Genomic DNA, 27,635 nt, shown 5'->3' with positions numbered 1-27,635 from the left:
CCCCGCCCACCCCCCTACACGGCCGGCAAAGGGGCGGGGCTTTGCACTCCACGCCCCGCCCCACCCCGGCGGTACCATAGAGACGGGGCGTTGCCATGGCGACCGGGCGGGGGCGTTGCCATGGGAACGGGCGGGCGGGACCCCGGGGATGCTCCGCGCCCGCTCCCGGCCCCGCTCCGGGCCGGCTCTGAGGGTCGCGGCGGGGATTCCCCGCCTTTCCCCCCTCCCTGCGGCCCCCGGTGCGGCGCGCGGGGAAGGCGGGAGCGGCGCGGTCCTCCACGCTCCCACAATGCCCCGCTGTCCCCGCCCGCCTCCCCGCGCGGGGCACATGCTCGGTGCGTGGCGCCGGCCCGGCCTGTTCCCGGCCCCGTCAGCACCCCCGGCACCGCCGGCATGGCCCCCCCCACAGGTACCGCCGGCCGCGGGGGGCTGCGGGGCCGCGGGGGGACGTGGGGGCGAGGGCGAGGGGCCGGCGCGGCGCGGGCAGGGCGGGTGAGGGCAGAGGGATGGGGCGGGAGGAGGGGGCCCGGGGCACCCCCCCGGGGCGGCCGTGGGGTCCTGCTGCCCTCCCCGAGCCACCTCCGTGCCCCGTGGGCCTTGTCCCCGCGCAGGACACGGGCACCTGCCGGGACGCGGAGGAGCCCGTCCCCGCGGGGCTGCCAGGCCTCTCCCCGAGTGCCGGGTTTCCACTCCGGCCCGCGTTAAGGGAACATGTCCCGGCCCCTCTTCCCCCCTCCCCAGGGAATGTCGTGGACAGCCAGGCGCCCCGGCTCGTGGCCAACCAGCTGCGCTGGGACCTGACGGCCGAGCAGATCGAGGCCATGGCCGCAGAGCTCACCGAGAGCACCAAGCTCGTGTACGACCGGGTGGGCAGCCAGGAGAGGGGCGAGGTGTCCTACGAGAACACCCTGAAGGCCCTGGCGGACGTGGAGGTGGAATACACAGGTGGGAGCAGCGAGGGGAGCAACCTGAGATAGTGGAGGATGTCCCTGTCCATGTCCTGGGATGAGCTTTAAGGTCCCTTCCAGCCCAGACCACTCCAGGATTCCATGGTTCTGTGTTAATAAGGGTTTTTTGGTGGTTTCACCTCCTGCCCTCTCCCCTTGGCTCCCAGCAGCGTGCTGGTGTTTTTTTCCCGGTTAATGTTTATATGACGAGGGACGAGTACAAAGAGCAAGATTTGGAAGGGAGGAGCAAACAAAGCCAAGGACACCCCTTTGGTAGCAGGATGAGCAGCCACAGTCCCAAGGCTGTCCCCGCTTTCATGTGTCAGGGAGCATCAGTGGCAACAAACGGCAGAAAAGGTCAAAGAAATCGTCATCTCCTTCCTCATTTTTTCCCTAAGCCAGTGGATAAAAGTATTTCTGTGTGCCTGCTGGAATTTTTGGGAAGCTAACACGTCCTGATGGCACCGTGGCACCAAAGTGATGCAGTTTTGGTTATTTTGCCTGTCTGGTTATTTACAGTGACAATCCAGGCAGCTCCTCAGGGTCTCTGTCCCAATCCCGATCCCTGTCACTCCTGCCTGGAGCAGGCACCACCCTGCAAGCCTTGTCTTCCTCCTCTCCCAGCCCTTTTTCCCAAAATAAGAGGAAAAACCCCTTAGCAAGCAGGAGGAGTGTTGACTTCAGCACCTCTGTCAGCACTTCCCTGCTCCCCTTCTGCCAGGGGAGAGTCCAGGAGCCTGGAGAGCACCTGGAGTGCTGCTACCGGAGGCTCTGCGGGAATGTCCTCCCTGTTTTCCCTTCTCAAGCGGGAATGCATCAGGACAGGGCGCACCTGGGGCCTGGTGGCTCTTGGGGAGCACCTGTGTCCCACTTTTAGCTCCCAGGGAGGCACACAGGGAATATTCCAGCACGGAATCCTGGAATATCCGGAGCTGGAAGGGACCGGCGAGTCCAACCCCGGGCCCTGCACAGGACACCCCACAAGTCCTGTGATGCCACAGCTGGGGCAGGAGGGGTTGGGGTCTCACAGGCACAAAGTTCCTGGGAGTTCTGGGGGAAGGATGTGCTGTGGTGGGAGCCCAGGGGATGGATGTGCCCGGCACGAGGGAGCCGCTCTTCCCTCGAGCGGGCGGTGGGTCGGGCCCTGGGCTGCCAGGCTGGCTCTGCGTGGGCACTGCCATGCCCAGCAGCCCTGGCACGTGGAGCCACGGTCCCTGTTCCCCGCCAGTGCGCCGGAACATGCTGGATTTCCCCCAGCACGTGTCCCCCTGCAAGGCCATCCGCGCCGCCAGCACCGAGGCCGACAAGAAGCTCTCCGAGTTCGATGTGGAGATGAGCATGAGGCAGGACGTGTACCAGAGGATTGTCTGGCTCCAGGTGTGTTCCCAGCAGGGCAGCTGAGGCCTCCTGGGGTTCCAGCAAAGCCTGTGCCCTCGTGCCTTGGGAGGGAGTGATGCTGAGTAAGTCCTGGAACGGGATCTCGGTGTGAGCGCGGCAGAGGGATCCAGCTGTTCATGAGAGCTGGAAAACTGGGGGTTGAGGGCTCTGCCCCCCTCCCAGGGCCTTCCTCACCCCTTTGATGAGCTGAGGTGGTGGTGGTAAGCCCAGCCAAGGTGAGGTGGGGAGGGGGCAGGTGATGCCCCCAGAAACCCTGTGATACAGCAGGAAAGGGACGTATTTCAAGCAGCCTGGCAGGAACCAGTGCACCAAGCCAAAGCCTTCCCTGGGGGTGTTCCCATAAGCCACAGCTCCCACCAGAGAGCAGCTCCCTGCAGCAGCTGGGCCTGCAGCTCCCCGAGCTCACAGCGCTGTTTTCCAGGAGAAAGCAGAGAGTGCTTCCCTGAAACCCGAGGCAAAGAGGTACCTGGAGAGGCTGATCAAGCTGGGAAAGAGGAACGGGCTCCATCTGCCCGAGGAGACACAGGAGGTGAGCTCACAGAATTCCAGGGTTGTTTGGGTTGGATGGAAGCTCATCTCATCCCGTCCCATCCCATCCCATCCCATCCCATCCCATCCCATCCCATCCCATCCCATCCCATCCCATCCCATCCCATCCCATCCCATCCCATCCCATCCCCCTGCCATGGGCAGGGACACCTTCCACTATCCCAGGTTGCTCCAAGCCCTGTCCAGCCTGGCCTTGGAAGTAGCACCTCAGGCAAAGGGCTGGAGGGAGGGGATGGAGCTGCCCAGGGTCTCCCTCTCTTACCACGCACCAGTGAAGGAGCTCAAATCTGGGTTAAAAACAGACGAGAAGGTGAAAAATGAGGGTAGAGGAGGTTGTTGCTGAAGCACCTGCAGCTGCTGAGCTGGACCTTGCTGAGGTGGCTGGTTCCCAGCAGGTGTGATCCCAGGGAGCCTGTTCCAGGTGCTGGCACACCATTAATTGTGCAGTGTTGGGGCTGAATCAGAGCCAAGTGCGGGCTCAGTGCTGGGCAGCTCAGCAGGGCACAGCCTGGCTTCCCCCCTGCCGCTGACTCTGCTCTGTTTATCTGCATTTTAAAGAAAATCAAAGCTATTAAGAAAAAGCTGAGTGTCCTGTGCATTGACTTCAACAAGAACCTCAACGAAGACACCACCTTCCTGCCCTTCTCCAAGGAGGAATTGGGTATGGAGAGCTCTGTGCTGCTGTGGCCATGATTCCTGGCTCCCTCTTCCTGTGCCCCTTTCCCAGAGCTGGTGTTCCTGGGGGATCCTGGGCTCTCCCCTCAGCCCTCTCTGCTCTTTTCCCAGGGGGGCTCCCTGAGGATTTCCTGAACTCCCTGGAGAAGACAGAGGATGGAAAGCTGAAGGTCACCTTGAAATACCCACACTACTTCCCTCTGCTGAAGAAGTGCTACGTGCCCGAGACGAGGAGGAAGGTGGAGGAGATGTTCAACTCCAGGTGCAAAGAGGTAGGTGGGGCAGATGGGATGCCAGGACAAGGGGGCAGGGGGGGGATCTCCCCTGGGGTTTGTGCTTCTTCCCTCGGGAGAGCTCCTGCTTCCTCTCCCACCTGGATGCCCCGCTCCCCTCTGTCTGTGCCCTGCAGGAGAACTGCCTGATCCTGAAGGAGCTGGTGGATTTACGGGCTCAGAAGGCCAACCTGCTGGGCTTCAGCACCCACGCGGACTTCGTGCTGGAGATGAACATGGCCAAGAGCAGCGCCACGGTGGCCACGTTCCTGGGTACGTCCTGGGGCACAGCGGGGGCCTCCTGGGCCGGGTGTGCTCCCCTGAGCACGGGTGCCAACCCTGCCCGCTGTGCCTCTCCCAGATGAGCTGGCCCAGAAGCTGAAGCCGCTCGGGGAGAAGGAGCGGGCCGTGATCCTGGACCTGAAGAAGAAGGAGTGCGAGAAGCGCGGGCTGGAGTTCGACAACCGCATCAACGCCTGGGACATGCGCTACTACATGAACCAGGTGGAGGAGACCAAGTACAGCGTGGATCAGAACCTGCTGAAGGAGTATTTCCCCATGCAAGTGGTCACCACGGGCCTCCTGGCCATCTACCAGGAGCTGCTGGGGCTCACCTTCCACCTGGAGGAGAAGGCGCCGGTGTGGCACGAGGACGTGCAGCTCTACACGGTGAAGGACACGTCCTCTGGAGAGACCATCGGCAAGTTCTACCTGGACCTGTACCCACGGTGAGGCCTTGGGCGAGGAGGGACAGGGGAGCAGGGCTGGGCTGGGCAGCAGAGCCCGAGGAAGAGCAAGGTCCTGCTCCCAGGCGTGTGCTCAGGAAGTCCCAGGAGCACGGGGGGGTCTCCAGGGCTCCTGCTCCTGGAGAGGCTGGGGAGGCCGTGGAGGGGATCCCTGTGAGTGTCCTCTGCCTGTCCCAGGGAAGGGAAGTACGGGCACGCTGCCTGCTTCGGCCTGCAGCCGGGCTGCCTCCTGCCCGACTCCAGCCGGCAGATCTCGGTGGCCGCCATGGTGGCCAATTTCACCAAGCCCACGCCGGACGCGCCTTCCCTGCTGCAGCACGACGAGGTGGAGACGTACTTCCACGAGTTCGGGCACGTCATGCACCAGCTGTGCTCCCAGGTGAGGCCTCCCCGTGCCGGCAGGGGTCGGGACCTTTGCCCCGTCCTGCTCCCCCGTCCCTGAGCTCGCCGCGTCTCCCAGGCGGAGTTTGCCATGTTCAGCGGGACACACGTGGAGAGGGACTTCGTGGAGGCCCCGTCCCAGATGCTGGAGAACTGGGTGTGGGAGAAGGAGCCGCTGCTGCGCATGTCCAGGCACTACAAAACGGGCAGCCCCATCCCGGATGAGCTGCTGGAGAAGCTCATTAAATCCCGGCAGGCAAACACGGGTGGGTCCCCGCTGAGGGGGCTGGGTGCTCCCTGAGGAGCAGGGCTTTGCCTGGCTCCCCGTGGTGCTGGAGGGTCCGAGGGGATTGGGGGAAGGAGCCACACCTGCCTGGTGTTCACCTGGGAAGGGCGAGGGTGGCGTGGCACGACGTGGGCTGGGAGGTGGCACAGTGACAAGAGGTGCCAGGCCCCCAGCCTGTCCTGCTGCCACTGGCCTCAGTGGCACTCCTGCAGGCAGGATTCTGGTCCTTCCTGCCAGCAGGAGCTCAGTTTGCCTCCTCCTCCTCCTTTTTGGAACAGGACTCTTCAACCTGCGCCAGATTGTCCTGGCCAAGGTGGACCAGGCGCTGCACACCCAGACCAAGGCCGACCCCGTGGAGGTGTTTGCCCAGCTGTGTGAAGAGGTGCTGGGTGTCCCTGCCACCCCAGGTACGGGTGTCCCACCCTCCTGTCCCACCCTTGGCTCAGCAGGCTCTTCCCAGGCTGGCTCAGCGGGGACAGTTTGTGCTGGCTCCGGGGAAAGCGGGGCTGAACCGCGCAGAAGGGACTGGAAGGCGCTTCCCTGCGTGCCCCGGGCTTGTGACCAGCTGAGGCAGTGCCTGCTGTGACACAGTGACAGCAGGGTGGGGGTGTTTCCATGCTATGAAATCCCCATAACCCCCCTCCCTCCCCCGCCCCGCAGGGACAAACATGCCGGCCACCTTCGGCCACCTGGCCGGGGGCTACGACGCGCAGTACTACGGCTACCTCTGGAGCGAGGTGTTCTCCATGGACATGTTCCACACCCGCTTCAAGCAGGAGGGCATCATGAACTGCAAGGTAGGGACACCACCCCGGGGGCGGCCGGGGCGGGCGAGGGCGGGTGTCCCTCACGGGCCCCGTCTCTGCTCACAGGTGGGGATGGACTACAGGAACTGTGTCCTGCACCCCGGCGGCTCCGTGGATGCCTCCGACATGCTGAGGAAGTTCCTGGGCCGGGAGCCCAAGCAGGACGCCTTCCTGGCCAGCAAAGGACTGAAGGTGGAGAGCAGCTCGCTGCCCTCGGGCTGCTGAGGCCCCCCTGCAGCCCCCGCCCACGCCCCTGCCCTCACCTGGGACCTGCCACCAAACCCGCCCTGGGCCACCCCTGCCTTGAGCTGCCCCTCCGGGGTCCCACCCTGAGCCCACCCTGGGCTCTGGGCTCTGCAGTGACAGGGGGGTGACCTGCCCTTGTCACCCCCGCTGGGGATGGGACTGTGGGTCACCCACGCTGATTGGCTGAACTTTGAACCTGATTCCTGCACGAGGGGGAGTTTGAGCCTCACTGAGCGCCGGGGAGGAGGGGGAGAGGAGTTCCCAAACTTGGGTCGCTGTTTTTAAATCCCGTCTTTTTAAGAAACCAGAATTTCCTCCCCCCCCCCCCGTTGTTGTTTCCCCCTGGCTCGGTTTGTGCCCCAGGACAGATGGAACTGTCCTGAGCACCAAACAAGGGCAGCGAGCCCCGCTCTCCCCATCTTTGGGCAGCTGTTGGCTGTGGAATAAGGATGGGGAGATCCCAGAGCTTAAAACCCAAGGAAGGACATCCTGCCCTGAGCCCCTCGGCCCTTCCTGCCTGGGAGGGGGTGGCTGCTGCTGGTGTTCCCAGAGCAGGGTTTGGGGGGCATGGCTGGACCCCCTGTGCTGCCAGGTATCTGGAGGGGGGCTGTACCTTCCCCCAGGCTGTGCTGGGGCTGCCAGGGCCATCCCAGGGCCATCCCAGGGCCATCCCAGGGCCATTCCAGGGCCATTCCAGGGCCATCCCAGGGCCATCCCAGGGCCATTCCAGGGCCATTCCAGGGCCATCCCAGGGCCATCCCAGGGCCATTCCAGGGCCATCTCAGGGCCATTCCAGGGCCATTCCAGGGCCATTCCAGGGCCATCTCAGGGCCATCCCAGAGCCATCCCGGTGCCTGCCGGGCTCGGGCTGTGGCAGGGGAGGGTGTTGCTGTTGCTGCCAGGGCGGGACAGGGGAGGGCCGTGTTTATGACCACAAAAACAAGCCGACAGCTTCAAACAACACGGATGCCATGCCGGGATAAAAATACCCCGCGGGCTCCGTGCCAGGCCTGGGGCTGCAGCGCCACGGGCAAGGACAGCGGCCAGGCCTGTGCCCTGCCTGGGGATCAGCCAGGCCGGGCCACCTGTCCCCTGGCTGTCCCCGAGGACCCTCGGGGTGTGGTGGCACAAGGGCCCCGTGCCAGGGCAGGGCCCGGTGGAGCCCTGACCCCGAGGGCAGAGGCCGGGCCGGGGTTTGCTCAGGGAGGAATCACGTGCCAGCTGGGAGAGGTTTCCAGCCGCCTCCTCTTTGGGGCTCAGGAGCTCCGAGGAGGGCTGGGCTTTGTGGGGTCCCCCCTGCCGTGGTTTGAGGACACGAGTGAGAGCCGAGTGCCCAAACTCACACCCGCCACCCCGTCCCCCTGCCTGGGAGCTGCCGTGTTCCCCCAGCCAGGCTGGCCCCTGTTCCCTCTCCTCTGGCCTTTCTCACCAGAGGGCTCACCCCAAGTGCAGACAAAGTCGTTGCTGTCGCCTCCCTCCCCCAGACCCTGCTGGTGACACCCCCCCCTCGCTGGTCCCCTCCGGTGCTGACACTTGGCGGGTCCCTGAGCAGGGAAGTGGCTCCTTGGTGCTTTCTGGGGTCACACTGAGCATCTTGTCCTTGTCCCCTCCCGTGTTTTAGGCTTAGGGGGGTGGTCCCAGCCCCCCCACCGAGGCTGTGGGTGATTTTAGTGTCATGTTTTACTGAGCTTTCAGCGTTTTCTTCCAGACTCTTCTCTCAAGAGAGAGAGAACTGAAGCTGAGCAGGGAAACCATGCACTTTCCTCCCTCCTTCCCAGCCCACAGGTCCCTCTGTCCCCTCTCCAGTGTCCCCACTGCTGCTGGGGCCGGAGGCAGAGCAGGGTGACCTGGTGACCCCCAGGAGCAGCACCAGGACACGGCTCCTTGGAGCTGCACCTCCCCACCCCACCCCATCCCAGGCTGGCAGGGAAGAGAGCTCCCTTTTGCGTTTGGATTTCGTTTTTTTTTTTTTCTTCCTGTTAAGGTTTTTAAGGGCAGGCTGGTGTGTGTGTGCCGTTGGTCCCGGTCACGTCCCCACCCCGCTTGTCTCCATGACTGGATTTTAGACGGTTCCCAGCACTAATAAAGGTTTTCCTCCGCCGATGTTTGCCTGGCTTGGGTCCTGTCGAGGGAGCTGCTCCTCTGGGTGGGGGGGGACACGGCCCCTCCTGGGGTGCCAGGGGCCCAGCCACCCCCCCAGCAGTGCTGCAGCAGCCGGCACAGGGGGTCCTGTCCCAGGAACAGGGGCATGGAGTGGCAGGCGCGGGGCGGGAGCCTGTGGGGTGTGAAACCCTGGGGAGGGACAGGCAGTGACCCCCCCTGTGTGTGTATCATCCCCCTCCTGTCCCCCCTATGCCCCCCCAGCCCCACACCTGGGTGAAGAAGGGGTGGTCCAGCACGTCCTGCAGGCTGGGCCGTGCTGTGGGGTCGGGGTCCAGCATGAGGGCGAGGAGGGCCCGGGCCCGGGGGGAGAGCTGGGGGGGCAGTGGGTACCGAGCCCCCCGGATGTGCTGGTACAGCTCCAGCCGCTGGGACCCCTCGAACGGGGGGCGGCCGGTCAGGGCTGTGTACCTGGGGGGGGGTGCAGCTGCTCCAGGGGGCCCAGGAGCATCCCCTGTCCTCCCTCCAGCCCCCCAATCTTCCCTCCAGCCCCCCAATCCTCCCTCAAGTCCCCCCTTACAGGGCACAGCCCAGGGCCCAGATGTCCGAGGCCACCCCGTGTCCCCTGCGGTCCAGCACCTCTGGGGCCAGGTAACTGGGGGTCCCACACAGCGCCCTGGGGGGGGGACAGACAGGATGAAGGCCTGTCCAGGAGCACCCCGGGGACACGGGCAGGGTGAGCCCCCCTTCCCCTCAGCTCACCCCCAGCGCCGCCCGGCCGGAGCCACCCCCCGCGCCAGTCCCAGGTCCCCGATCTTCACCTGCATCTTCCCCGTCACCAAGAAGTTGCCTGTGGAGAGGGATGAGTGGTGTGGGACACCCCAGGGGTGTGGGACACCCCAGGCACCCCCAGGGTCACCCCCTTCCCCCTGTGCCTCACGCACTCAGCTTGAGGTCCCGGTGCACCAGGCCCCGTCCGTGCAGGTAGCGCAGCCCCGAGATCACCTGGCGCAGGTAAAACCGCACCTCCGGCTCCTGCAGCCGGCCCCGGGCACGCAGGATGTCGGCCAGGGACTGGGGACAGAGAGGGGAGGCACTGGGACAGGTGAGGAGGCACTGGGACAGAAGGGAAAGGGACTGGGCCAGAGCGAGGAGGGATTGGGGCAGAGCGAGGGGCCACGCTGGGCCCTGCTGAAGCCCTGGCCTGGGGATGGGGGTGCATTGCTCGGTTTGGGGGTGCAGGTGCCCGCTCACCCCGCGGCTGCAGAGCTCCAGCAGCAGGCAGAGGTGGCCGCGGTCGCTGAAGTGCCGGTGCAGGCGGACGATGTGCCGGTGGCTCAGGTGTCGGTGCAGCTCCTGCTCCCGCTCCACCTGCAGCCCCACGAGCCCGGCAGCCCCCGCAGAACCCTCGGGATCCCAGCACACGCCCCACGGGACGGGGCACGGGCAGGGCTGGGGGGCTCTGAGGGGGTCCCGTGGGTTTTGCCCCCCCTCCCCAATCCCCGCCCCAGACTCACCCTCTCCCCGCCGCCCAGCGCAGCCAGCCGGGCTCGAGGGATGACCTTCAGTGCATAGAGCCGGCCACTGCTCACCTCTGTCACCTCGTAGCAGCGCCCGAAGGTGCCCTGAGAGGGTGTCCGTGTCTCCCCCTGCCTCAGCGGCCCCCTCCCCAGAGGGGATGTGGGGGGGACCCCCTGCAGCCCTGGGGGGTGCGGGTTTGTGGCACCCCCGGGGTGCCCAGCGGGCAGGGGGTGCTGGCTGGGGTGAGGGGCTGTTCAGGGGTGCAGGGAGGGGGGATTTACCTTTCCCAGGAGCCGTCCCTGCTTGTAGATCATCCCACTGCCTGCGTCCCCGATGTACCAGCCGAGGGGCTCATCCCCTGCGTGCCCCGGGACCATCCTGCCCGCTCTGCTCTGCAGTGGGGACGCCCCAGGGGACACCCCCACCCGACACTGTAACCCCTTCAGCTCTGGGATGCCCGTGGGACCCCAGGGTGCTGGGTGACCCCCTCGCACCCAGCCCCCAGCGCTCTGGCACCCAAAGCCCCCCCAGAAGACCTCGATCACGAAGGAGGGATCCCCGGTGGGATCAACCCTCCCCGGGATGCCCAGAACCGGGGGGGGTCCCGAATCAGGATACGACCTTTTACGGGGGTCCTGGTGCCTCTTCCCCTCTGCTGCTGGGGCCGGTGGGGTCCCGGGGGGTGCAGGTGCTGCGAAACAGCAGCTCCGCCCTCCTAGAACCCCACCAGCCCCCCCTCCCCGACCGCCGGAGCTCCGGGCTCCCAAGGGTTAACGGGCGGCCGGGGAGGGCTGGGCGCACCTTTGGGGCTGGATATTAATAACGCGGCGGGGAGGGACGGGAGGCGAACCGGGCGGGGGGGGGGGAAGCCTCGCCCGGCCCCCCCGGAGCTGCGCAGGCGATGCCCGATCGTGCCGGGTCCCCCCCTCTCGCCGCCGCCGGGACGCCGAGCCGGGACGGAGCCGCCGGGACGCCGCGGACGAGGGGCTGCATGGCCGGGGGGGGCTGTGGGGGCCGCCCCGTCCTCCGCGGGGGACCCCCCGGAGCTGGGTAAGGTCCTGATTTCTGCTCAACCCCCTCGCGGGACCCCCCATCCCGCACCCCCGCGCGCCCCCGGGGCTCCTGCGGGGAAACTGAGGCACGCGGTGCCCCCCGCGCTGCCGGAGGGGTCTGGGCATCACCCGACCCTCGGCGGGCTCCGGACCCACCAGCACCCACCCCGGAGCGGCGGTACCGCGACCCCCCGTCCCCTCCCCTGCCCCGCCGGGGGCACCCGGACCCCGGGACTGAGGGCGGCCACTCGCGACTCTCCCGGTCCCCGTGAGAGCTGTGCGGCGGGAGGGAACCGGCTCGGCCGGGGAATTCCCCGACAGGGGGTTGGGACCCCGGAACCCCCCCTGCACCCCTCCGGAACCCCCCCCTGCACCCCTTTGCACCCCCGACGCCTCCCGCACCCCCTTGCACCCCCCGCCCCTCCTGGCTGGGCGTTTTGGGGGGCTCCGGGATCGGGCGCTTTGGGCCATGGGGGGGCCCCCGCTGCCCCCCACCCTGCTCGCCCCACGGCGGGGCCGGATCCGGATCGGGGAGCGGCGCGGAGCCCCAACCGTGCAGGTCTGGTCCTGTCCCGGCAGGCAGCGATCCCGGCCCGGCGCCCGCCGCGGGGCCCTGGGGGTGGCGGGGCCGTCGCCCGTCCCGGTGCCGCGTGGGCACGTGTTGGGGACACGGCGTCACCCACTCGGTGTCACACGGCCGGTGTCACACAGCCGCTGTCGCCCACCCGCCTGACCCCATGGGCAGCACCGGACCCCCCGTCCCTGCCCTGGGGACCCTCCCGCCGGGGCTGCTCTTGCCCGTCTCTCCTCCTTCCCCCTCACTGCGGTCCCCGTGGGGGGGCTCGGCGGTGGCCCTGCCCTGGTGGCGATGGGGGGTGTGGGGACACCCCCCGGTCCCCGGGGACGGGGGGCTCAGGGCTCTGTGCTCCGCAGGTGCCGGTGCCCGTGGCGGCTCCTGCTCCTGGCCTGGCTCAGCCTGGTTGGCACGGCACAGGTGAGGGGTTTGGGGTGCGTGGCAGCACCCCTGGGCTTCCTGACCCCCACCCCCTGCTGATTGTCACCTCCCTCACGCAGGACCCAGCCCTGGGCACACCAGAGAGGGTCCCTGAGCCCCCGGCCCCTGCTCGGCCCCGCCGACAGCTGGCCCGGGGGACTTGGGGGTCCTGGAGCCCCTGGAGCTCCTGCTCCAGCTCCTGTGGGGACGGGGTCGCCCTCCGCACCCGGAGGTGCCAGCGGTGAGTGGGGCACGGGGACCCCATCCCATGGCAGGGCCCAAACCCCACTCGGGGCACCCAAATCCCTTGGCACGGCTCTGCCATCACCTCCCACGTGTCCCCGGGGGCCCTCAGCACCACGTGGGGGGACCTGGAGCCTGGTGGTTCCACCCTGGGGTGCAGCTCCAGGGGGATGAGGGACATGGTGGGACATCGGGGTCCCCTCTCCTGTTCCCCTGTGGGGAGGTGTCACTGCCAGCCCCGTGGTGGCTCGGTGGTTCCCCGTGGGGGCCGTGGGGCACAGGCAGGGCTGCTCGGGGGGGTTCCCTGTCCCAACCCCACCACGCTGACGCTGTGACTGCAGGACCCCCGGGGAGGAGCCGTGCACAGGGGACCCGCGCCAGTACCGGCTCTGCCAGCTCCAGGTGAGCGCTGGGAGGGCTGGGCACTGACGTGGCCGGTGCCAGTCGCCATCCCGGCCCGTGGGCTCCATCCTGCCGCTCCCACAGGGCTGTCCCAGCGGCTCCGTGCCCTTCCGGGCCATGCAGTGCTCCCTCTACGACAACAAGCCCGTCCTGGGCACCTCCGCCCGGTACCGCTGGGTGCCCTTCCACGGAGGTGAGTCCCGGGGTGGGGACGGTGTCACGGGGCTGACAGGGGGGCCCGTGGCCACCCCCGGTGCCACCCCCACCCCTTCTCACCCCAATCCATCAGCCCCCAACCTCTGCGACCTCAACTGCCTGGCCGAGGGGCACAACTTCTACTACAGCTTCGGGCGGGTGCTGGACGGGACCCGCTGCAGCCCCGGCTCCCTGGACCTGTGTGTTGGCGGGCGCTGCCTGGTGGGTGCGCGGGGCTGGGACCCCCTGGGACTCTCCGGGACCCCCAGCCCTGACCTCCCACGCTGAGGCAGCGTCTGGGCTCTCGCAGAGCGTGGGCTGTGACGGGATCCTGGGCTCGGGCCCCCGCCCCGACTCCTGCGGCCACTGTGCCAGCGGCTCCTGCGTCTTTGTGCACCGGCTGTTCCAGGGCTCGGACCCCTCCTCCGGTGAATGAACCATTGCCCCGGCCCCCTCCATGGGTGAATGCTTTGGCTCTTGGCTCCTCTGTCCTCCCACCCCCCGTCTGTGTCCCCAAGGCATCGCCTGGGTCCCCTGTCACCCTGTCCCTCTCCATCTCCCCCGTCCGCCAGGGCATCGTCCCTGATCCCTCCCTGTCCCCCACACTCAGGGAGCAGCCCCCTCACTGGGGTGATTTGGCCTCCTTGCAGAGGGTGTTGCTCCTCTGGGGTGGGTGGGGGGTCTCTGGGGCACCCCTGTGGTCTGTGGGGCCCCAGGGGTGTTCAAGGGTCCCTGGAGGCACCCAGAGTCCCTGTGTCCTGCTGGGCAGGCTGTGGGGACAGTGAGCAAGAGAGCAAACAGCCCTGACTGGCACCCCAGGGCCATCGTGGGGTGCCCCTGATGTCCCATCACGTGGGGCCCAGCTGGGTTAATGCCCCAGACCCAGATCACCTCTGTGCCCCATCCCCTCCTGCCCCATCCCCCCAGGATATCCCCTCGGGCCCTGCCCTGGCTCTGCCCTGACTCTGCCTCCCACCCCGACAGGACATTTTGGGTACGTGAATGTGACCAAGATCCCAGCTGGGGCCACCCACATCAAAGTGACGGACAAGAGCCGCAACTACCTGGGTAGGACATGAACTGCCTTCATCCCAGTGAGCCCCAGTCCATCCCAGCTGGTCCCGGCCGGTGCCAGCTGCGGGTCTGGGCAGGGCAGGGCAGGGCAGGGCAGGGGTGGCTGTGCCATTCCATGCCATGTTGTCCCTGGTTGTCCCGTGTTGTCCCATGGCGTGCCGTGCCGCTCCCTCCCTCAGATGCTGTTTTGAGCATCCCGGGGTCAGTGAACTCGCAAGCGCTCGGGGCAATTTTCCAGAGGCTGCTGCTGTGGGTTTTGGGAAGGGCTGGGCTGGAGCGGGGCCAGACCGGCCACCGCACACCAGGACCAGGACCCCCGTTCCCCCAGCTCCCGTCCTCGATGCAGCTGGAGCCCCGTCCCCCACTGGGACCAGGGGCTGGGGGCTTGGTGAAGGGGAGGGGGTTGCACACCGGGGTTTGGCTCTGGCTTGGGCCCGAAGCCAAGATCTTACAAGAACGCAGATTCCCCGGAGCCCCGAGCGCAGCTCTGCCGGCCCACGCTGCCCTCCCTGCGCCGGGAGAGGCCTCTGGTGGGGAGCGGGGCGGGGGGTTCGGGGGGCTGTGCGGTGCTGGGCCCCAGACCCGCTGGCTCCCGCAGCGCTGATGACGAGCGACGGGCGCTACGTGCTCAACGGGGACTGGGCCATAGCCTGGCCGGGGCCCTACGAGGCCGCCGGCACCCGCCTCACCTACACCCGTGCCCCCGACGGCACCGAGAGCCTGGAGGCGCCCGGGCCCACCGACCAGGACCTGCACGTGATGGTGAGGGCGAGGGGGGCACACACGGGGACAAGGGGCAGCCACCCCCAGCCCCCAACTCAGCCCTGCCCCTGCCCCCCAGGTCCTGCTGCAGGAGCCCAACCCTGGCATCGAGTATGAGTTCTGGCTGCCCCGCGGGCACCCCCAGCCCGGCCACGGGGACACCAGCCCCCTGCGGCAGCCCCAGCCCCGGGGGGCCGGCAGCCCCCCGCCCCAGGAGCCTCCACTCACCCCGGCCCCTGCGCTGCCCCCCCAGCCCGGGGGCTTTGCCACGGAGCCGCCACCGAGGAGCCCCCCCAGCTGGAACCAGGATAGGGGTTCTGCAGGTACCTGCTCCCCTCGGGGGTCTCCAGAGCCCCCCAAACCCCTGGGCTTGTTGCTGGGAGTGGGGGTAGAGGTCAGGGGTAGAAATGAGATGGAGGCCCTAAAATGGGCCCTAACCCCCCTCCAGAACTCTCAGGAGCCTGGTGTGTCCCTCTCTGGAGTCTGGGCCCTCAATGGGCCCTCAATGGGCTGCGGGGATGGAGGTTTTGGGGGGTCAGGAGTTCCCTCCGCCCCCTAAATTGCTGCAGCTTTGTCCCCGCAGGGCGATGCGGGAGGTGCCGCCCGGCCAAGGGACGTTCCCAGCGCATCCGGCACTTCTGCCAGAGCGACTTCGGTGAGCGCCGGGGCGGGAGGGGCTCGGGAGGATGTCGGGGGCCGGACAGGGCAATGCCAGGGACAATGCCAGGAGTGGGAAGGGGCTCAGGGTGCCCCCTCCTCACCCCGCAGTGTTCCACGGGCGGATCCTGGCGCAGCGCTTAGTGGGGCGGGAGACGCGCTACGAGGTGGAGGTGAAGGCTCCGTACCGGCAGCGCTCGCCGCTGGTGTCCCGGGAGTACCTGTGGGTGCCCAACACGTGCGGGTGTCCCCCGCTGCGGGAGGGCGGCGAGTACGTGCTGATGGCGCGGCGACACGTGAACCACGAGCACACCCTGAACCGCATCCTGCTGCAGGACGGCGGCTACGCCCGGCCCTGGACGCCCCGCGAGGCGCGGCTGGTGCGGGAGGCGGCGCGGCACTGCCCGCAGCCCCGGCCGCCCTGAGCCCCCCCAGCCCCTGAGCCCCCCCGGGACGGGGTTCCTGCAGTGCACCGACCCCTCCCCTGGCTGCGGGTGGACCCCCACGGACCGCCCCCCATCCCGCCCTGGGGGATCTCGCCGTCCATGGGGGGCCCATGTGGGCAGCGGGGCTGGGGTGGGGGTGAAGGAGGGTGGTAATTTATTATTTTTGCAGAAAATAAACCTGTTCATCCCCTCGCTCGCCCCTTCCTGGCTGGAGCCAACCCGGGGGGGTCTCCCCTGTGTCCCCACGGGCAGGGGGTCCCCAGAGTGTCCCCGAGCCGAGCCCCCGGAGCAGCTCCCGTCCCGCAGCGTGTCCCTGTCCCCGATGGCCCCGCGCCAAGCTCTCCCCGCCGGGGTCGGGGACCTGCCGCTTATCTCCCTTCCGGCGGAGGCGGGCGGGTTCCCACCCCCGTGCCAGAGCCCCCTCGCCCGTAACCCAACCCGTGGAATGGGGGGGGGGGGCACTGCGGGGCCCACTCGGGGATGGGATGTGACGGGGGGCACTGGGGCACCTTGGGGGGCATCGCCTGCTTGGGGCTCCCTTGGGGGTCTTGTGCCCTTTGGGGGGTGGGTTTGGAGTTGGTGCCAGGGAAGGGCTGAGACCTCCCAGCTCGTGTCTCAGGTGTCCCCAGGACTGTCCCTTGGTGTGAGCACAGACCCCAGCTCAGCCCGGGGCTCGGGGTCCCCCTGAGGAGAGCCCCTCTCCCTGAGCTGCCTTTGGAGACAAAGCTCCATCCCAGCTCCCTCCTCTGCGTGCTCTGGAAGGTCCAGCCAAGGGTTTTCACGGGTCATTATACGCCTGGAGAAAGGTCTGGCTCTCTCCCTTAATTCCCCAAACTCTTCAGCTGAGCAAACACGCTCTGCTCCGGACGGCACAGCCGGGGAGGGGGGGACACAAACCACCTCCCCCATGTCCCGGGGCAGTCCAGGGTCCTGGCGTGGGGCCGGTGCCCCCGGGAGGGCCCCAGCTGGCAGCTCTCCCTGTCCATCCCTGCCCGGTGCCGCGTGCCGGGGCACAGCTGCCACCCTGCTGCTGCCAGGCCCCGTGGCACAGCGAGGGCCAGGGGTCTTTGCCTCCTCTCAGTGCCCTGCTGGGGGGAGCAGGCTGTCTGAGGGGTGCAGCCACCCTGGGATCCCTTTTTTAAGGCCTAGAAGTTGCTGCTGAACAGGAACTGGGGCCTGTGGAATGGGCCTGGGCTGTCTTCCACCCCCTCTGCTCTGTGCTGGGCTCGTGGCTGAGCTCCTGCTGTGGCACCACGGGGTGCAGCTGCTTGGACACACATCACAACTCGTCCCTCTGCTCCTGGGAAAGGGCACAGGGCTCCTGGCCCCTCTGGAAATGCTCAGATCCCCAGGGGTAGGAGGGGGATGAGGCAGGGAGGGGGAGCCACCACCCTTGTCCCTGTGCAGAGCCGGACACAAGGCTGGGAAGGGAAATCACCCTGCAGAGAGGGTGGTCCAGGAAGGCAACAACCAGTTTATTTTGGAAGCCAGGCGAGATGCCAGCGGTGTCCCAGGCTGTGTCCCTGCGGCCCAGGCCGGTGTCACTCTGTCCTTCCGGCCTGGGGACAGCAGAAGGCGCCTTTCCCGGCACGGAGGGCCACCCTGCAGGTGGGGTAGAGGATGCCCGCAAGGACCAGGCTGCTGCAGGCCAGCACAGTGACCACCAGCAGGTCCCTGCGCAGCCCCCCCGGGCTGAGGGGGCCCTGGGAGGGGGAGCAGGTGTGGGTGAGCTCCTGGAAGGTGCGGCTGGAGGGGCAGGACGTGCAGTTGTTGGCAGAGGAGCCCTGGCAGGTGTAGCAGGAGGGGTGGCAGTGGGCACACACGCGGGCCGTGGCGGTGGCACTGCGGGTCCGGCCGTAGTAGCGTGGGGGGCAGTAGGGCAGGCAGGAGCGCCGGTGGGCATACAGGGAGCTGCCACATTCTGAGGAGAGAGGGTGGGATGAGCCCCCAGGGGGCCCAGAGCACTGTCACTGTCCCCCCCAAAGCCTCACTCACCCTCACAGGCTCCCTCCTTGTCCCAGCGCAGGCAGCCGTCCGTGGCAGAGGCTGCGGAGCGCCTGGAGGTCATGTCCTCATCCGTGCCGTGCAGGTGCAGGATGAAGTTGGTCAGCTGGCCTGGGGACAGGAGGGACAGCACTCAGGGCCTGCCAGCTGATGGATGTGGGGCTGGAAGCTTTGGGGCTGTGCCCCCTTCCTGGCCCTGTGCTCTCCAGGGAGGCCCTCAGAGCAAACACATGGCCCTGTAGATAAGGAGGGCTCGTGGCTGGGAGGGAGAAGCCTACAAGTTGCTCGTCCAAATTGGGGAAGGAAGAAGAATGATCAGGCACTGGGTGACCCCAGTAAAGGGATTCACCCCCCCCAGGGCACCCACCTGTGTTCCGGGCATCGCCCCTGTTCTCCAGGTGGAGTGTCCAGGTGCCCTCGGGATTCTCGTCCCAGAAATGTGTGGACATGAAGGTCCAGTCCTTGTAGCCCTCCTGGCTGGTGTCGTAGGGGCTGGAGGAGGAGAGGAGAGCTGAGGGTGCCAGCCGTGGGGCTGGAGGAGCAGGATGTGGCCAAGGACAGCCTGGAGTCATCCTGTTCTTGCTCTAAGGGAGCACTGCCACGTGGCAGAGGCCCAGGGGAGTTTTGGGCCCGGTGAGGCCCTTGTTGGGGGTCTCCCGGCCCTGGGAGGGCTGTGGGAGGGCCCCCCAGCCCCTGGTGGGTGCTGGCGCTCCGTGTCCTTACCGCACGGTCACCAGCGTGGACGTGGTGCCCGTGGGGCTGCTCAGAGCCACCACCAGGTCCCCCCTGCGGCTGTAGCTCAGGGACAGCTGCACCTGCACGTGCTCCAGCGAGCGGATGCTCTGGGAGCAGGAGAAGACATCCGTGGAGATGGTGAGCTTGGAGCCGATGTCCCTGTGGAGGACAAGCCGGAGGTGAGGGCGTTCCTCCCCCTTCCACGGGCATCCTGCCCTCCTCCACGGCCTCCAGGCACAGCCCCGTGCCCACAGCAGACACTGCACAGCACAGGCCGCTTTTTGGGGAGCAATCCCTGATCCTGCAGCAAGTCCCCACGTGAGGCTGGGCCCGGGGGTGCTGGCCCTTACCTGGGGGCCTGAAGGACCTTGACTGAACACTTCTCCTGAGGCCGGGTCCCCGCCCAGGCCACGGCCTCCTGCACCAGCAGCCCCGCGTCCAGCAGCCCATAGCCGTAGTAGTGGCTCACTGGAAAGCAGGAGAACACCCCTGGGCCCCTCAGTGCTGGGAGAGCACTGGGAGCTGCTGGAAGGCGTCCCAGGGCCAGGTGAGGGGAGCAGAGGGGGCCGAGCCCTGCACTCACCCCTGCGTCCCACCCCGTTCTTGGCCCAGTCCTCGGCCTTCAGGTGAGCGGGTTTGGAGGCCCTGATGATGAGGTGCTGCAGGTCACGCCAGGTCAGGGCTGGGCTGCAAACACAGAGGATGTGGGGGCAGAGGTGTCAGGGTTGGCTTTTAAGGGTGGGATTTGGCCCTTCTGACTCGTGATGTAGGTAAGTCAGCTGCCTGGATCCAAGCAGGTCCCCCCACAACCTCCTCCAGCACCAAAGCGGGAGCAAAAAGACCTCTGGAGCACAATTCTCCTCCTGTCCCCTGCCCTCCCATGGTTCTGGGAGAAGATGCTGCCCCACCAGAACCCCGGGGACACCTCAACTCTGTACTCCAAAGCTCTCTACCAGCAGCCTCCCCCCTTCCTCAAGGCTTCCCCTCTCCCTGGGGGCTGTCCTGCTGTCTCAGTGTCACCTACTTGGCCTCCAGTGCCAGGGCGACCATGCCCGCAGCCAGCGGGGCCGAGGCCGAGGTGCCCGTGTGCTTGTCGGTGCAGCGGTGGTGCAGGTCGGTGGTCACCTGGGGGAGAGGGGGGGTCTCAGCACCACTGCCAGGGAGGGCTTCCCAGGGCTGGGCACCGCCCTCTGTGACCCTTTGGCCTTTTAGGGGGGTCCACACACAGACCCTTCACTAAAGCCGCCCTCTCCTTGCCGGGATGTGAGGGCTGGGACGAGCCCGGCCCGTGCTGGGCTGTGCTGGGGTTGTTGCTCTGGCAGGGCTGTCCCCCCAACACTCACGATCTGCACGTCGCTGCTGGCCCTGCTGCTGTAGGTGGTGGTGAGGATGGCGGCACAGCCCTCGCTGTAGCGGGGCCGCTGCCCGTCACCCAGGACGCTGCCCACCGACACCGTGTAGATGCTGTTGCCGTACCCGTCGCAGTTGCAGTTGTCGTAGTGGATCCCTCCGTTGCCCGAGGCCCAGATGAAGATGGAGCCGAGCCCCCCCCGTCCCTGTTGGGGAGGCAGAGGGGGTGGGCAGGGGGTTCCTCCGCCCCCGAGGCCCCCAGGCCGGCGCTGGGCTCACCTGGCTGACCCCCCTGTGGAAAGCAGCTGCCGCCAGCTTGCCCGGACCATCCACTGTCCTGCCGTCGTCCTCGGGGCCCCAGCTGGCGCTGTAGATGTGGATGTGCTGCGAGTGCAGACTGAGGGCCTGGGCCTCCACCACGTCCACGATGGGACCGTCCAGCATCCGCACGCCTGGGGGCCGGCACCGGGAGCGGGGTGGCCGAGAGGCGGCAGCACCGGGGGAGGCCGGGAGGGCTCGGGGGAGCCACGCGAGTGCCACGCCGAGGGGAGGGACGAGGGGCACCTCCACAGCCCCCCCTTCACCCCCTCTGCCTTGAGCACCGTTCACATGACCCTGCCCTAAGCAGATCAGGCTCCTGCGGGTCTGTGCTGCTGCCATGAGCCGGTTCCCAAAGCTCCTTGTTAAGCCTTTTGTAATTAAGCCCAGGGGTTTAACCCAGCTTTTAACCCCCTTTGCCACCCTCACTTCTGCAGGGGCGCCTGAGCCTGCCCAGGGGTGGTGCTGCCAGGTGTCGGGGTGGGCATTAAAACCTCAGGGAGCTCAGAGACTGATGTGTGGGAACACTGCAGCACCCTCTACCCCCCTGCGAGCCCCCAGAGTGGCCCCACCTGGGGTCACCCATCCTCCCATGGTGCTGGAGCTGCTTTCCAACCTCCATCCCACCGGAGCGCCGTCTCACCTCCAATTTTGGCGTTGTAGGCGACGCCTGCCCCGCAGATCCCATTGTTGGCCACAGCTGCCACTTCTCCTGCACAGCGTGTCCCGTGCCTGGGGGGCACAGTGAGATGGGTGGGGGGTCCTGGGACAGCCTCAGCCCCCCCGAGGGGTGGAGCAGAACCCACCAGTTCTTGTCCCCGTCACCGTATCTGGGCTGGGGGTCGGGGTCGTTGCTGTTGAAGTCGTAACTCGCCTGCGGGTCCTGTTACAGAACGAGGCACGGTGTGAGCGAAGGGCCCCGGGCAGGGCTGTGACAGCCCAGCACAGGCGCCTGGCACCCTGCCCAGGGCTGGCACTGCCAGGGGCCCACACTGCCAGCCTGGGGGGGACAGGGGGGCCCCTTCGGGCCCAACTCTGCCAGGTTAGTCTGAGCTAAACGGAGTCCAGAGAGGGGAACGGAGCTGGGAAGGGGCTGGAGCAGCAGGAGCAGCTGAGGGAGCTGGGGGGGCTCAGCCTGGAGAAAAGGAGGCTCAGGGGGGACCTTCTGGCTCTGCAATCCCTGACAGGAGGGGGGACCCAGGAGGGGTCGGGCTCTGCTCCCAGGGAACAAAGGACAGGATGGAACAAAGGCCTCCAGCTGTGCCAGGGGAGGGTCAGGTTGGACATCAGGAGGGATTTCCACATGGAAAGGGTGGTCAGGCAGTGGAAGGGGCTGCCCAGGGAGGTTTGGAGTGCCCAGCCCTGGAGGTGTCCAAGGAAGGACTGGAGGTGGCAAAGTGGGGATGGGGCACAGGGTGGGCTCTGTGACCTTGGAGGTCTTTGCCAACTGCCATGGCCCTGTGAAACGGGGTGAAAGCAGCACAGCTTTGCTGTTCCAGTGACAGAGCCCAGAGTGGTGACTCACCTGGGGGTGACCCTCACAGGAGAGAGGAACTACAACCCACAGGAATTGTGTTGTTGCAAACACCCAGGACTTATCTCTCCTTCCCTGCTGAGCACGTGAGGGTTTACCAGCTTTACTGGCTTTGCAGCTTGCTGTAATTACACCAATTTGGGGGGCTCGAGTGCGTGTACAAGTCCTAACGTTTCCTCAACGTGAGAATTCACTGTGGGAGACTCCAAGCCTGCGATCTGGCCCTGGAGAAGCTGAGTTCCCACTGCCCAGTTCCAGGGGCGGGATGAAGGCGGTGGCTCCCCCCCTCCCTGGGGACCCCCCACCCCTGGAGGAGCCTGTTCCTGCACCCCCTCATAGTTACATAGTTGGCTGCCAGGTCGGGGTGATCCTTCTCCAGCCCATCATCCAGGATGGTCAGCACGACCCCCCGCCCCGTGTAGCCCCTGCTCCAAGCTGTGAGGATGTTCAGGTCGGGACTGATGTCGTTGTTCTGGAAAACAGATTAAATTCACTCAGCAGCCCGGGGTGACCTCCAGGGGCTTGTGCCGCCTCTCCACCGCCAGCACTAGCCCTGTTGGTGTGCTGAGGCCGGCAGTGGGAAGGGCATTCTGTGCTCTACGTGAGGATTAGAAGGGGAAGCACCAGCACCTCACCATGTACCACTGCTTGGGGAACCAGGGGTCCGTGGGCACCACGCTGGCACCTCTCTTCGTGCGCCTCTTCAGCGTCTGCTGCTCGAACCACAGTACCTGGGCAGGGGGACAGCGCTGTGGGTGCTGGGCAGAGCTTGCCCAGGGCCGTGCCCGGGCTGCCCGTGGCCCCCTCCCTACCTCTGGGTCCCTCATCAGCCGCATGTGCCACCCCCAGTGCCTGCTCAGGGCTCTCTGCCGGGTGCCACGGTGGCCCAGGTGGTAGTAGGGCTCTCCCTCCATCACCTGCGGGCACAGGGAGCTGCTGTCAGCGTTTCTAGCCCTGCTGGGGACACCTGCACCGGCTCCACACGGGTGGGGAGGTCAGGAAGGTGAATTTAATGTGAGCTGAGCACGGCAGAACCAGCAGAAAGTGTCACCGGGAGACAGAGTGGGGGACTGGGGGAGAGGGTGTACCTTGGGGGTCCTTTGCTCACCCCCTGCATGCTCAGAGGGGACACTGGGACTGCATTCCCAGATTCCCAGGCTGTCCCACCCCATGAAGTGTCCAAGGCCAGGTTGGACAGGGCTTTGAGCAAGCCGGTCTGGTGGAAGGTGTCCATGCCCACAGGATTAGCAGATGGGACAAGTGAAAGGGACAAACAGTGGGGACACAGGGTAAGGATGAGCGTGGGCAGTGGGGACACTGGGACATGGGGTGGGCTGGGCCCGCCGTCCCCGCCCAGGCCGCACCTGGCCCAGGTAGAGCAGCCCGTGCCGGCGGGCCAGGGCCCGGGCGTCCCGCGGCCCCGCCGCCACCCGCACGGCCCAGCTGCTCAGGTAGACGCGGGGCTTGGCGGGGGCGGCGGCGGCGACCACCAGCACGGCGAACAGCACGGCGAGCAGCCCCGGGAGCGCCGGGGCCGCGGGGCCGGGCCTGGGCCGCGACGCCATGAGGCCGCGGCCCGAGCGCCAGTTGCCATGCCAACGGCGTCGGCCCCGCCCCCGCCCGCCCGGCCTCTCCTCATTGGCCGCTTTGGTCCCTCCCAGCCTTCTCATTGGCCCCGCCCCGTAGCTCTGACCCCGCCCCTCCCCGGCTGGCCACGCCCCCCGGCGGCCGCTCTGCCCGGGGCGCGGGGTCGGTGCGGGGCCGCTGCGGGGCCGCCCCTTCGTCCCCTTCCTCATCGTCCTCCTCGCCGCCGCCATGGGCTCGGTGCAGCAGCGCCTGCAGCGCTTCCTCGACCGCCCCGGGCCGCTCGGCGACCTGCTGGGCCGGCTGGAAGCCCGTACCGGCGTCCAACGGCTCTACCTGGCCTCAGGTGCGACCGGTACCCCGCGGCCCCCCCGGTTCTCCCGTCCTGCCCCCCCCACCCCTCCTCTCTCCTGGGGCGCCCTGGCAGTCCCTCACCGTGGCTCTGGGCTCGGCGGGGGCACGGGGAGGGCGAGCAGGGCACCCCCTATTCGGGGGGTGCAGAGCGGGGCCGTGCTGAGAAGGGCCGGGGGGTCCCGGGGGGTGACACTGTCAGCTGTCACTGTGCCCAGGCGGGCGTGGAACCCCGAAATCCCCCAGCGCGGGGTCCGGGTGTCAGAGGTGTCAGATGGACCCTCGATGCCCCCTGACAGAGGAGGGTCCCCGTTCTGGGTGACCCCCCAAATTCTGGTGAGTCAGCCCAGGCACTGGGTCGGGGGCTCGTCCCCGTGTCCCACCGGGAGTGCGGGGATCCGGCCGGTAACCGGATCCTGTTGCTCATTAATGAGGAACCAGCCGGATTCTCCCCAGGGAGCGTCCCCTGGCACAAAGTGCCCCCTCTCCTCTGACCCTCGGCCCTGTGCCCTGTCTGCCAACGTGCAACTGGCCTGTCCACGTGTTCTGACTCGGGATTTCATATCAAACCTCCCAGGAGGGGCTCGGGATTTCCTGGTTTCCCATGTCCCTCCCAGGGTTCCTCTGCCTTTGGCCTCCAGGTGTGATTCCCTGGCCCTTCATCTGCTGCAGGGCTGGTTATCCCACTCCCAGGGGGAAAACTGTCCATGAACAGGCACGTGCTGCCAGGAGCAGGTTGTGTTTGGATGGGATGCCAGTCAGGTGTCTTCCAAGCAAAACAGTCCCGGGGATTTGGTCAGGCTCAGGTGTGAGGGACTTTTGGGGCAGCACAAGAGTGGAAGCACCAAAAAGTGATGGTTCTTTGCTCTGGATCCCTGTCCTGGAAAGGAGGAGCTGTTGCTAAGCTCAAAACTCCCGATTTCTCCCTTCTCTGGCTCTGGAGCAATCCCAAATTTGTGTTTGAGCCCAGCAAGGTCAGTTCTGCATCTCTGGAGCCCGCAGTGACCCACGGGCTGGGGTTTGGAGCCCATCTTCGTGGCCTCTGGGCAGCAGCTGCCCCCTCAGCGAAGCCTTTCCCTTGGTTTTTGCTGTTACATAAATTTCTCCGGGGGTTCAAATCCCGTGAAATCCCTTCTAAGGCTCTTGGGGAATGAAACCCAGCACTGCCTGGACCTGCCTGTTCTCCTTGAAGGGAGGTTTGGGATCGCTCCAAAGCCACGTTGCTCCTGCCCGTCTCCTGGGCAAGACCCGGAGCTGTGGCAGCCCCGGATCGGGGCCAGAGCTGAGCCCAGGAATGCTGCAGTGAGCAGAGCCGGGATAATCCGCCCTCCAAGCCCCAGCAAGGACTTTCCTCTAATTCACCGGCACAGACAGGTTAATTCCCAGCTTTCCTCCTGCTGATGGAGGAGCTTTTTCCAGGGCAAGGGAGAGGCTGTTGGGCTGGGACAAAGTGCCCTTGGCTCCCCTCCGTGTGTCCCTGAGGTTTTCCTGCCCTCCGAGCCCCTTGGTTTCGGCAGCAAGAGCTCCCTGTCCCACCTTCCCCATCCACCAGATCCGCTGATCCAGCCTCCTGCTGGTGTCTTGAGGGCTGTGCAGGCTCCAGGCCACCGAAACCTTTGCTTTCCACTTAATTTACCGCTGTAATTGAACAGCAGGGAAGCGGCGCTGGATTGCTGCTCCCAGGGGAGCCAATGCCTCCTGCGCCGGCGGCTGCTCAGCACGAGGATCCCAGCTGTGGGAGCAGGGCTGGCCCTTGGACGGGTGTTATCAGAGTGCCAGGTGGCTCCGGGCCCCGGGGGAGCCGAGCAGGGCCTTGACTTTGGACCGTGGGTGTGTGCCGGTGTGTGCCGGTGTCCCCCGTTCCGGCGGTGCCACGGCCCTGGCCCCTCTCCAGGCTGGTGATGGGGTGAAAGTGCTGACAGCTCTGTGGTAAAGTCCCTTCCAGGGCCAGGGAGGGGACAAGCAGTGACAGGAGCAGGCCGTGGGGCGCTCAGGGAGGAGCAGACCCTGCCACGTGACTCGGCGCCTCGTCATGCCGGAGTTAATTGGGGGTGGTCGTTATCCCCAACTTGGGGGGGTCCTGGAACGCGCCTCTTCCCGCTCTGGGATGAGGATCCTGCTCAGCAGCCTGGGCAGGGTCTGTCCCCGGTGGTGGGGGGTTCGTGACCGTCCCCTGTCCCCTGGCAGGTTCCGTGGCCTTCCTGGGGCTGTACCTCATGTTCGGCTACGGCGCCTCATTGCTCTGCAACCTCATCGGCTTCGTCTACCCCGCCTACGTCTCGTGAGTACCTGTCCCACCCCCTGCAGCGCCTGCAGGGCGTTCCCTGCCCTCAGCTGAGGGTCTCCCTGCTCGGTGAAGACGCAGTTATGGCTGGGAAGCTCTTGAGGCCTTCCTGGAAAGGCCGGGACCGTGCCAGCCTGGGGTGGGAGCGCCCGGTGGGAAGGTTTGCCCCGGGGTTTGGAGGATTTGGGAAGGAGGAGCCCACCCCAGGACTGCAGCAGCCGTGCCCTTCCCCTCTCCTGCCGCAGCATCAAGGCCATCGAGAGCAGCAGCAAGGAGGATGACACCATGTGGCTCACGTATTGGGTGGTGTACGGCGTCTTCTGTGTCGCCGAGTCCTTCTCCGACCTCTTCCTCTACTGGTTCCCCTTCTACTACGCTGGGAAGGTAACGGCTGTGCCAGGGAGAGGGTCCTCCTGCTCGAGGGCTGAACGTGAAGGGGCTGAGTGTGCTGGGTCTGCCCCGTGGGGCTGTGGTGGGGCCACAGTCAGCTCAGATACTGGTACCTCCGGTGAGCTCCAGCCTCGGAAGCTGCCACTGGACCAGGCTGGGGGGCACTGGAGCAGCTCAGCCCCTGCCCTGCCACCCTCCAGCTGAGCCCCTGCCGTCCCTGCAGTGCCTGTTCCTGGTGTGGTGCATGGCCCCCGTGCCCTGGAATGGCTCACAGGTGCTCTACCACAGCATCATCCGGCCCTGCTTCCTCAAGCACCACGAGGCCGTGGACCACGTGATAAGTGACATCAGCACCAAGGCCCTGGACGCGGCTTCCACCGTCACCCGGGAAGGTAACGCGGGGCCCTCCGTGCTGCTCCGTGTCGGGGCCGGGCGGTTTTCCCAGAGCAGGGCTGTGGGCAGCTCACTTTAATCACCATCGAGGCACTGTTTGTCCGTGCCCACGCTGCCCCAGCGGTGCCAGGAGCTGTCCCCTCTCTAACCTCTGTGTTCTCTTTGCGCCGCACTCTGGTCCAGTCCTGCAGACTCTGGCGAGCAGCAGAGCCCGGCTGGCGGCCGGGGCGGCCCCGCAGCTCAGCCTGTCCGTATGTAACAGCCACGGCTCCCGCTGCCACCGTGGGAGACGGGGCTGGGCTGTGCCAGGCTGTGCCAGGCTGTGCCAGGCCCGGGGCCGGGGCTCGTGGCCACCGTGGCACCGGCCAAGCGGCCCTGCCCCTGCAGGCACCGCTCCGCACAACCGGCCCCTTCTCCCGGGGTGTGGGTAGAGCAGGCGCTTCCCTCCTGCTTCTCAGTAGTCAGAGCCTTCCATTTGTCCATCCGTGTGTCCGTCCCTGTGTCCGTCCCTGTGTCCACGTGCTCCTCACAGCCTGTGGCTCCGGTCCAGGGTGCCGCTCCCACGCTCAGCGGGAGAGGGAGGGAATGGGATGGTGACCAGGGACACCGGGCACTGCCCTGGGGACGGGCACTAACGCTGCCCATGTGTCCACAGGCGCCAGAGCATCCCTGAGCCTGGCAGAGGAACTGAACAAGATGAAGTGAGAGGGGCATCGGCACCCCCGGTACCAGCACTACGGCTCCGGTACTGGGACCGGCACCGGCACTCCCAGTACCGGCACCGGCATCCCCAGTACCGGCACCACGGCCCCAGTATCATCACCACGCTCCTGATACTGGCACCGTCATCCCCTGTACTGGCACCACAGACCCCAGTACCGGTACCATGGCCCCGGTACCGGCACCAGCGACTCTGATACCGGCACCACGGCCCCAGGCC

The 27,635-nt window shown here is 66.9% G+C and overlaps 5 protein-coding genes and 1 long non-coding RNA gene across 6 annotated transcripts; 4 read left to right on the top strand and 2 right to left on the bottom strand.

The window, feature by feature from the left end:
• The first annotated feature begins 232 nt into the window (after positions 1–232).
• THOP1 (thimet oligopeptidase 1) lies at positions 233–6,406 on the top strand. Its single transcript, XM_027901025.1, has 13 exons — positions 233–409; positions 742–945; positions 2,176–2,324; positions 2,767–2,874; positions 3,453–3,555; positions 3,681–3,841; positions 3,979–4,114; positions 4,203–4,569; positions 4,765–4,966; positions 5,048–5,234; positions 5,533–5,661; positions 5,915–6,051; positions 6,127–6,406. The coding sequence occupies exons 1-13, from the start codon at positions 394–396 to the stop codon at positions 6,283–6,285; spliced, it is 2,058 nt and encodes a 685-aa protein (XP_027756826.1). The 5' UTR covers positions 233–393; the 3' UTR covers positions 6,286–6,406.
• Positions 6,407–8,385: 1,979 nt separating this feature from the next.
• LOC114066384 (inactive serine/threonine-protein kinase PLK5-like) lies at positions 8,386–10,304 on the bottom strand. Its single transcript, XM_027901021.1, has 8 exons — positions 10,209–10,304; positions 9,924–10,031; positions 9,661–9,777; positions 9,351–9,480; positions 9,169–9,256; positions 8,987–9,082; positions 8,679–8,877; positions 8,386–8,598 (listed from the first exon to the last, which is right to left on the bottom strand). Exons 1-8 carry the CDS (start codon positions 10,302–10,304, stop codon positions 8,386–8,388), a joined length of 1,047 nt encoding a protein of 348 aa, XP_027756822.1.
• A 529-nt stretch (positions 10,305–10,833) lies between these two features.
• On the top strand, positions 10,834–12,085 carry LOC114066395. Its single transcript, XR_003573172.1, has 3 exons — positions 10,834–10,977; positions 11,913–11,973; positions 12,054–12,085. It is a non-coding gene; the product is annotated as an uncharacterized LOC114066395 (long non-coding RNA).
• Positions 11,449–15,758, top strand: ADAMTSL5 (ADAMTS like 5). Its single transcript, XM_027901020.1, has 11 exons — positions 11,449–11,538; positions 12,054–12,214; positions 12,558–12,618; positions 12,703–12,811; positions 12,908–13,035; positions 13,124–13,241; positions 13,798–13,881; positions 14,486–14,649; positions 14,729–14,972; positions 15,233–15,304; positions 15,418–15,758. Exons 1-11 carry the CDS (start codon positions 11,449–11,451, stop codon positions 15,729–15,731), a joined length of 1,545 nt encoding a protein of 514 aa, XP_027756821.1. The 3' UTR covers positions 15,732–15,758.
• Positions 15,759–17,206: 1,448 nt separating this feature from the next.
• Positions 17,207–23,232, bottom strand: PCSK4 (proprotein convertase subtilisin/kexin type 4). Its single transcript, XM_027901026.1, has 15 exons — positions 23,058–23,232; positions 22,506–22,610; positions 22,329–22,424; positions 22,037–22,165; positions 20,966–21,042; positions 20,803–20,891; positions 20,121–20,293; positions 19,835–20,047; positions 19,516–19,616; positions 19,075–19,178; positions 18,842–18,959; positions 18,480–18,650; positions 18,124–18,248; positions 17,748–17,867; positions 17,207–17,673 (listed from the first exon to the last, which is right to left on the bottom strand). The coding sequence occupies exons 2-15, from the start codon at positions 22,605–22,607 to the stop codon at positions 17,294–17,296; spliced, it is 1,998 nt and encodes a 665-aa protein (XP_027756827.1). The 5' UTR covers positions 22,608–22,610; positions 23,058–23,232; the 3' UTR covers positions 17,207–17,293.
• Positions 23,233–23,418: 186 nt separating this feature from the next.
• On the top strand, positions 23,419–27,596 carry REEP6 (receptor accessory protein 6). The gene is made up of 5 exons (XM_027901035.1): positions 23,419–23,623; positions 25,816–25,909; positions 26,158–26,296; positions 26,526–26,694; positions 27,351–27,596. Exons 1-5 carry the CDS (start codon positions 23,509–23,511, stop codon positions 27,398–27,400), a joined length of 567 nt encoding a protein of 188 aa, XP_027756836.1. The 5' UTR covers positions 23,419–23,508; the 3' UTR covers positions 27,401–27,596.
• The last annotated feature ends 39 nt before the right edge of the window (positions 27,597–27,635 follow it).

Source organism: Empidonax traillii, unplaced genomic scaffold, assembly GCF_003031625.1.
Source record: "Empidonax traillii isolate 1590-97213 ecotype Southwest subspecies unplaced genomic scaffold, ASM303162v1 scaffold761:size885847, whole genome shotgun sequence".
Lineage (NCBI taxonomy): Eukaryota > Metazoa > Chordata > Aves > Passeriformes > Tyrannidae > Empidonax > Empidonax traillii.
This window is presented reverse-complemented; position numbering and strand designations above follow the sequence as displayed.